Here is a 9536-nt window from a genome sequence, read left to right as displayed (position 1 = left end):
GCACAATCAATGTAGTTCAGTATGTTTGGAGATATTTAAAGTGACACTCTTATTCAAAATCAACACATACACATGTATAACAAACATCAATTTTGTCTGATAGACCTTTAACTACTTACTAAATAAGGCATTTATTGAAAAAAATAATTACTGATAATAAGATTGTAACCGTGTGTTTAATAACAGAAAGCACATTTTTTTTAAATGATTGGTGAATGTTATAAGATTTCAAGTGATATACTTTAGTCTCATAAGGTAGAAATAACGTTGTTTATGCTGATTTCTTTCGAATTAAACTCGGTATTCTTCATGAGAACCATTGTTTTCGACATTTACTCATCCTTTTTGGGATATTAAAACAATATTATTAATTGTGGTAAATTTTATTTGGGAGTAAGAGTTCATCTGTAATTATATTCAGGTAAATGCATTAGTAGAAGCCATTAAATACGGACGGTGACTGTTAAAGGGCTAGTTTAAATCTTCTATGAGTGACCCCCCCCCCAAAAAAAAAAAAAAAAAGAAAAGAAAAAAAGAGAGACTGTGTACAGTACAAAACCTCTGTTTATTGATGTGAATCTGCTTGACTTGATCCCTCTTATCAGATCTCCGATCTGAGTATCCTGCTGTACAGATTTGGAAGTTTTAGTACAGAAATGGCCCTGATCAAATAAACGATTACACGTGAAATTGCCCCCCCCCCTACAGTGACACCAGCTAGTGCAACTAAAAGGAGATGCACAGCAGGGGATTTTCATGCAAAACATTCCTTAAACAAGGCCTTTAATCACTTATTTAAAACCGAATATTTATAAGGAATGCTTTATTTTTGTGATATTACCTGCCGGTGTTGTTGTAGTAGTTGTTGTTGAAGTTGTTGTTGGCGGTGCGACGTATTTTCTCGGGGCGTCTGCAAGTGTGAACAAGTTAGATGCCAAATAAGTAATGTATATACCAACCTTAATACCATTTAACAATGAACGTCCTTCGTGTTCTTGTGGGAATATGTTAGTTCGTCAATGTATTTCGACAACATATCGTTAATTAAATTATAAAAAGGTTGTAAAACCATTTATTAACATGCTGCTTCATTTTATCATTTATCAAGGCAATTTCTATCTCTATATAATGTCTAATTATCATGTGTTTCCTGTACTGAGTGAATTGAGGCGTTGTTTTTTTATACTTTAAACCAAAGATGTAGAATTTCATCAGCACAATTTAGAAATTAGTAATCGCTGTGTGTTTTTCATTGCTGACTATTCCGAAGCTGATATTTTTTAATGTTAAATTTATATTAATATGATTATCTTTTAAGAATTGGTTTAGACTACACCATAGCGGTTGTATTTTCGGGCACTCCCAGAAAAGATGTTCCAGTGTTTCAATGTTGGAATGTCAAAAGTCACACAAACTTGTTTCATTATTTTGCATTTATTAAGGAATTCATTACAAGGAACGATTCTGTGTAAATATTTATATTGAAAACCTCTTATGTTTAACAATTGAGAATGGTCGAGAATGGACTAAGGTGGCTCTGGTTTCTATATTCTATATAAGATGTCAGTCATTCGATCTAAAAGTTGACTCCAAACATAAAAAGATTTTGTTTATGATTAAAATATTTATCCAACTTCATCTAAAACATTTCCAGATTGCAAGAAACCTACAGGAAGGATCCAGTTATATCCCAAGCAGGGGTAAAACTCCCGATCCACTGGACATCTATGAAGGTCACGGAGGTCGTTTGCATCAAATTGGACCTGAACGACACCATGCAGCGGCTGGAGTACCAGGAAGTGGATAAACACTTCCACAAGTCGATGCCCAATGCAACCATCGCCAGCGTACATAGAGTCCAGAATGCACAGCTGTGGGAGCTCTTTAACCTGTATTTACTTAATAATGAGGGTGTTTCCCCCCCAAACTGCTTGCATAAAGAATACAGTTTAAATTTATTTATTTTACAATGATTGTGAAACAAGTTATTAAAACATTGTATTAATTACTTTCGTTGGCACGATGTTATGGTGTGGTCGTGTGTTTTTGGGGTTACCGGAGAAGCTAGTGCTAACCACTTTGCAGACCGCACAACCTAATACAGAACACTTTTACTCTTATTATAAGTTGAAGTCTGTGTAACAGTGGGTTTTTTTTCGGAATACTTGAGAGCCATACAATGGTGTATCCCCTTACTGCTTGCATGCAGAGCACTTGTACTCACTTGATTAAGTCAAGACCATGTTACAGAATGAGTTAATAATAACGCCAAGGTCTCCTATGATTTCAGTAAAAAGCGTGAAATGGAGAGAAAGTATGGCCAGGGTGGCGCCAACGAGCTTCATCTTTACCACGGCACAAGACCTGACATCGTCGAGAACATTGTACATGACAACTTCGACTTTCGCATTGCAGGAAGCAGGGTTGGCGCCCTGTATGGCGACGGGTCATATTTCGCTACAACGGCCAAATACTCTGACCTATACATCTCAAGACTCGGACATTGGGTTTAAGACAATGTTTGTGGCCAAAGTGTTGGGGGGCAAAAATTGTCTTGACGCCCCGGGAATGAAGCGACCACCACATATTGATCATAAGGACTTTAAGAAAGGCTACTATGATTCAGTAGTAAATAATATACTATCACCTACAATTTACTGCGATTTTAATATGAACCAATACTATCCAGAATACTACATATTAGAGTACCACTAATGTTGCGAACGTTTTGAAAGAAAATATTTGTTTTTCATTAATTGATAAGACAATGGTAGTATTTGATATATATTGCAAACGCAATCTATGAATTATATTATTTAAGTTGAATTAATATTCTTTATTAATTCAAAATAAGTATTTTTAGTCATTTATATTTGTAACATGTTGTTATTCAATGACGTTGAATCATAAGTCTGCCCTCATCAAATGAAGAAAAAATGTCCACCATAATGCCACTGTTGGTTGTTTAATTTCATGATTTTCTTTCTTCACTGCTGTTTAGTTTTGGCCGATCTTGCATGGTTTAAAAATTGTGATGTCGTAACTTAGTTTTGGGCAATCATAGTTAATAATAATAATATTTTCCTTATCAATTGTGAAATAATAACTGCTAACAATTTGTGAAGTAATATTATCGTGCAAAATGTGAAAAAAATACTGCTCATAAAATGTGAAATTATGAATCCTCACAAAATATGAACTGCTCAAGAAATGTAAAATAAAAGACGCCCCAAAATGTGAAAATAAAATCTCGCTAAATGTGAAATAATAAATGCTCATGAAATGTGAAATAATAAACACTCACAAATATTAGCCCATCTACAGTATACAAACAGCACATTTATATGATAAAACGTTTGGAAAATACCTTGGTTAAATTTATTTGTTTCAGTTAAATATTAAAAGTGATTTTTAAATTTTAACCATTCATACATGTATAGTTGTATTAGTGATGAAACGATTATCGAGTACAATCGATAAATCGTCGCTGACAATGCTATGTCGGCGGCAATCGATAGTGGTTGTCAAAAATCGATGTCGCTAATGTTACTTCCGGTAACTAAGTATTTTTTTGTTTTGTGGTAAAGGTCGAGTTAATGTCAATTTTTCTGTCCGGTAAATTCTCGTTTAGTTCATTTTAACACTCTCTTACACAATTGCGGTGAATGTAAACACTTTTGTTAAAAAACTTACAAACTATCCCAAAATTACAAATTGTTTTTAATTGTTTATATATTTCATAAAAGCTTATTCAATAACCCTCTATATATCTATTTGGTGTAGTGGGTCCGGTCTTACCTACTTTTTTGTATCGTTTGTAATTAACTAATTTACTTTCTTTGTGAAAGTTTCATGAAATTAAGATATTCTAATGAAATGTTCGATATAACGTGTTATGAATGCTAAGCTTGTTCACAGATATTAAATATGCTTTAACATGGATAAAATGCTAAGATAACTTACTTGATGCGATGTGCATCAGTTTGCAATTAATGTGCAATTATTAAGTATGTGCTGTGTTTTTATATTTTTTCGTTAAGTTATTAAAGACAGAAAATTGTTATGGACATTTACTTTCTGTTGCAAAAAGCATGACTATAGCATCACACATACTGATTCCAGACTTAACCATTTAAATGATCATGATGATACTATGTATAAAGAATGTATTCCTTACTGATATTATGAACTTTCGATTATTGTCCGATAGTAAATCGAAGTGCTTGGTCCGATTCGATTCGATTATCGATAGCAAATGTAGTTCGATTTTCAAACACTAAGTTGTATACATATATATCTTGTCTTTTTGAAATGTTTTTGATGAAGTTAATTATATATATCTATTTGCTTCAGTGTAACCTTCAATGCTCTAAGAATGGATGGTCCTTGGTGATTTACATGTATGACAATCAATTTCTGTCATGATTATAATAAATTTGTATTACCTGAAACATTTCTATTAATTATTTTCAGCAATCAATAGCTAAGGTGATAGAAAAGTGCTTGTTAAAGTGTGTGCGTGTGTGCGTGTGCGCGCGCGTGCGTGCATGTGTTCGCGCGTGCGTGTGTGTTCTTTAAGATATTGCTTTATTTCTTCTGGAACGTTATATGTATCCGCAATTTAATCTTGAAGAAGTACACAAAGAATCAGTACTTGTACGGTGTTATTTCTTAAATAAAAGGTTTTCTTGATTGTTTTCTTACTTGGTCTTGATTCGTGATGCCATTCGGAACTCCTCGGCCATTGTTATCGAAAACAACCTCGAATGTATATGAACGCTGAACAATGTCAGAAATCTTTACATTTTAACTACGCTGCAAGTAGATCGCGTAGTTATTTCAATTAAGCAGTTCAACTTAATAACTAAATTTTTGGGAGTCTTTCTTATGCTTGCAAGAAAACACTTCATCAAATGGCAATCAATTTAAACTTAGATCTACAAATACAAGCTTAAACACTACATTTAATTAATAATGTTTTCAATTTTTAGGAACAACTTTCACTGATGTACCGGCATAATTCCGAGGTTGTTTTTGATAAAAATGGCCGAGGAGTTCCGAATGGCGTGATGTTTTGTCCATGTAGTTTCTGCTGTTCCATTCATAGGCATGAGCAATTCTGTGCGTCCAATTAACATTTAACACACGAATTCACTCGACGCTGGTTGCCATTTAACCACTAAATTCAATTTGAAAGGGGTGATATTTCGTCAATACATTATAGCACATGGTTCTTACAATGTAAACTCCTGGAACGTATTCGTAAAACATCTTAAGTCATTTCCTAACTTAAATCGATTTCTGACAATTTTCATAGTCAAATTAAAAAAAGTATGTCTTTTTTAACATGAAAGTATTTTTTTTTCAATAACTTAATGAAAATGAATTATTTGGGATTTTTTTGATTTTTTTATTGCATATGACTAAAGAGATATCAAAATTAGAAAAGTAACTTGAGTTAGGATATGACTTGAGAAATCTTATGAATACCGCCCCTAGATCGTTGTTGTTCTTAGTAGCTTATTGTGACTTTTATAAGGACCCCGTGCTGGGTAGGGTTGTAATGCTAGTAATCCGGGTAACACAAGTAGAACTCTAGAAAATACTCCAATGGATTACGTTGATTGACTTTGACAAACGGCTTAGGGCAAACGAACAAGCGGAGTTTAGCTTAAACTTATTTATTTTTCAACAATTGTGAAACAAGTTATTACAACATTATATTTATCATTCTCTTTGGCACGATTTTACGCGAGAGTGTGGTCTTGTGTTGTCGAGGAAACCGGAGAACCCGGAGGAAACCCACTTGTCCGGCTTGGTGACCACTCACCAAACTCACATGCGCCCAGGCCGGGAATCGAACCCGGATCGCCTAGGTGAGAAGCGAGTGCGCAAACCGGACAACCCAAACTACAAGCGGAGCTAAAATCCAATTTGCATCATTGTTGTTTATTCCGTTTAGGGTTGAATGCACGTATATTGGTGTAATACTAGAGTGAAAATAGCATATCATCACTTATTATTCCATAATCATGAATGTTATTTCTGTGGTGATAAACGTGGCATCAAGTTTGATTATAAGCCCAGCACAAGAAGCGCCATTCTCATTTATCTGAGGTTTGATAATGATAAATCTACGCATAGTATCATCACTCTGGTGAACGAGAAAAAGAAGCGCCAGCTACATGTACTCCAGGCCCCAATATCACGAAAATACTTAACTCAAATCTCAAACTAAATCTCAACTCATTTTACCACATAAAAACATAGTGTTGTTCAAAATCTTGCATGTTGTTATACTTATTGAAAACGTATTTTCTCATAGAATGTGTTATTGCGGATTTTGACAATATTTCAAAGAAAACCTATTCTAGAGCAAAAAATATACTTGAGTAATTGTTAAAAGGCAATGAAGTACATTTTTGGCTGTAGAATAGTTTCCATTGTAATCTGGACCAAAGGTATCAATTAACATATTCAATGATAGAATGCGGTTTAAAAATGCGTTAAAACATATTTTTTCAATATTTTTTTATGTTATATGGTAAAATGAGTTGAGATTGAGTTTGAGATTTGACTTAAGTATTTTCGTGATATTGGGGCCAGCTTGTTCTAATTCTCCTAAAGTGTTCATTATTCTCCCCTGACAATCGAGTTGCACACAGTCACCTTGCTACCGTGTCAAAACAATTTATCTTCATAATTTACACTTATGTCTCTTAACTTAAAGATTACTCTTACTCGTCAATAAGATAAACCACAATTAATACAATTGTTTTAATATTCCAAAAAGGATTAATAAATGTCTAAAACAATGGTTCTTGTAAAGGATAAAGAGTTTAATTTGAAATAAATGTGCAGAAAACACGATATTTCTACCTTATGAGACGATAGTAGATCACAATAAATCTTTTAGCATTCACCAATCATTTAATATTTTTGCGTTTTCAGCTAGTAAATACATGGTTGCAATCTTGTTATCAGTAGTTAGTATTTTCGATAAATGCATTATTTAGTAAGTAGTATAAGGTTTATAACTCAAAATGCATGTTTGTTATACATGTGTATGTATTGATTTTCAATAAGAGTGTCACTTTAAAATTAAGTTCTAAAATCTAAAAGAAAGCAACATTATGCAAATAACAACCCCAATTGAACATGCTGCATGTAGCTAATTTAGCTTATCTTACTGTAAAAATGCAACTTTTAAATGTTATATACATGAAACAAATGTTGAAAGAAAAAGTTCCTATCATTTTTATAAATGATACGAACAAATACGGAGCTGTTATTGCACCCTTAAAATGACAATACATTAAATACAAATACAATTTATTCATGAACAAAGATTGTCCCACATTTTATTTCAATTCCGTTCCCCATGGAAACTATATACTGATCACTAGCGGGTTGAGAGAGGGGGGGGGGGCGCACCACAATCCTCCATGCAAATAGTTTATGTCATATACTTTCGGTTCTGAGGTAGGGCTACATATCAAAAGGTTTCGCCCCTAAGTTACGCCCCCTCTCACGTCAATATTTGGATCCGCCCCTACTGATAATAGTAATACTCTCAGCTTGCGATTTACTTTAATTCACTTAGCTCATAAACAAAGCACATGCGATTATGTACAAGAAACAACCATGTTGGGTGTAAGGAAATAAAACTTTGTTTCAACTTTGTGATTGAGCACCGTATGCCCTGTTCTTGAGGAAAGAAGATTAAATGCCAAGGTCATCGTCATCATTTATGCTTGCCTGTGCACCCAGAAGACTAGAATTCCGCGAATCGGATGTGTCATCTGACCGGAGCGGCCATCAATTTTCTAGTAAAGGTCACCATGACCTTGACCTACTGATCAAAATCAAAAGTGTTTATCTACTGACCATGACCAATATGTATACCAAGTTTGAGGCCTCAACAACAAGTAATTAAAAGGTTATTAATCGGAAAAGTAGGTGTAACGCGGAGGACGCGGACGTTGACGTCGACGATGACACCGGAAAACGTTATTTATGAGACACAATGGTCCTTATGAGTTTCGGAAATAGTAAGAATTTCGAAACAAGGATATATTGAACTTTGACTTCGAAGAGTACCACGAGGATTGAAAGCGAAAAGGTTCTATCTGCATCTTTATTTAATGTCACTTAGAACCTTTTCGCATTCACACCTCGAGTCCAGCTTTTTGATTTCTGTTAGAAAACGTCGGGAAAGTGTTTTAACTATTTGTTGTAGCTCTTCTGTTTCCGCGTAGAAAAAGGTCAACCTATAGTCCTTCCATTAGTGGAGTCGGCGTAGTTGTTGCCGTTGGCTTCGTTCGAAAACATGAAAGCTGTCAATTTCTACACGATTCGATTGAAAGAATAGCACTCAGTAGACGCCACTAATGTTGGCATTATTTAAAGGCACACACGGGCATAAGAGACACACACATGGCATAAGTTTGGTTTGCGTTTAGTTCAAGTGGGCTTGTGGCTGATATGCTATTCATATATGCACCTAACACACATATAAGTACCTTTTCGTTCCTATACAGGTATATCATAATGTTCATGAACTTTCTTTTATTGTTTTATAGCTACATCGGCACAGGCCTATAATTGAAAGACAAACACAACATTCTGCTTTCTGTTCTCACTCACAAATAACAAAAACACTGCACACAATATTACATCAATTTATTGATATATTTTATATTGATTGATTGGTCATTGGCTTCTCTACCCTTTTATGTGTACTTTTAAATAAACTTAATGTTAGCTATGAATTTCAAACTTAAAACCCTTTGCTCCCCAAGCTTAAAAAAGTTGACCACTGGCCCTATAGTGCGAATTACTGCTGTAGGACTAGACCATGTGATATTTGTCAATGAAATTATAAACAAAACATGCTAAGCAAAGTCCATTTTAAATGCAAACTGTGCTAGTCATTTCCGTTAGCGTTTCACAATAAATAAGGAATGTAAATAGAATAGCGCACTAAATTCAGAATTCGCTTAAACTACTACTTCCAAATTCACATTTCAGCGCATCAGGAAACGACCGGGTTCGTTTGTGAAGCAATATGGAGTCAAATGATAAAATATATTGTATGCTGCATTGCTTGTTCCTTCCTTACCTGAAAATATATAAAGTATATTACAAATTATTTAAACATCTTCTGTAAATTCAAGAACGTTCATCTCGTCATTTAATCACATTTCGAGGGGTGAAAGCGAAAAGGTTCTATCTTCTTTATTCAATGTCACTTTTTCGCATTCACCCCTCGATATGCAGTATTAATACCTTAGCAAATACATGTATGCAATATTATTCTAACAAGCGAGAGCAAACCGCTACAGCTAAAACAAACGAGAAAATAACAAATAAAATACATTTTTAGTAGCTATTTTATTAAGAAGAGGAAAATTAAGATAAAATATAACCTACTTTTTATTTCTTCCATGGCATATCCACGGGAACTTTCCACATGACGTAGTTTCCGCAACACACTCCGAGTTTCGGTGTATAGACCTGTGTGCCACAACAATACG

The 9536-nt window shown here is 34.3% G+C and overlaps 1 protein-coding gene across 1 annotated transcript; it reads left to right on the top strand.

Annotated features, from left to right (window-relative positions):
* The first annotated feature begins 1511 nt into the window (after positions 1-1511).
* Positions 1512-2513, top strand: LOC128216052 (protein mono-ADP-ribosyltransferase PARP11-like). The gene is made up of 3 exons (XM_052922645.1): positions 1512-1531; positions 1655-1891; positions 2291-2513. Exons 1-3 carry the CDS (start codon positions 1512-1514, stop codon positions 2511-2513), a joined length of 480 nt encoding a protein of 159 aa, XP_052778605.1.
* Positions 2514-9536: the final 7023 nt, after the last annotated feature.

This window comes from Mya arenaria, chromosome 14 (assembly GCF_026914265.1).
Source record: "Mya arenaria isolate MELC-2E11 chromosome 14, ASM2691426v1".
In the NCBI taxonomy this organism is placed as follows: domain Eukaryota; kingdom Metazoa; phylum Mollusca; class Bivalvia; order Myida; family Myidae; genus Mya; species Mya arenaria.
The sequence above is the reverse complement of the archived record's forward strand: the minus strand, read 5'-3'. Positions and strand labels throughout refer to the sequence as shown.

What these genes read in the sequence shown, in the direction of transcription:
- LOC128216052 (XM_052922645.1), top strand. Translation starts at nt 1,512, where the DNA reads ATGGTCGAGAATGGACTAAG. An exon ending in ATGGTCGAGAATGGACTAAG is followed by an intron (nt 1,532 to 1,654) that starts GTGGCTCTGGTT and finishes AAACATTTCCAG; the next exon opens with ATTGCAAGAAACCTACAGGA. An exon ending in CTGTGGGAGCTCTTTAACCT is followed by an intron (nt 1,892 to 2,290) that starts GTATTTACTTAA and finishes CTATGATTTCAG; the next exon opens with TAAAAAGCGTGAAATGGAGA.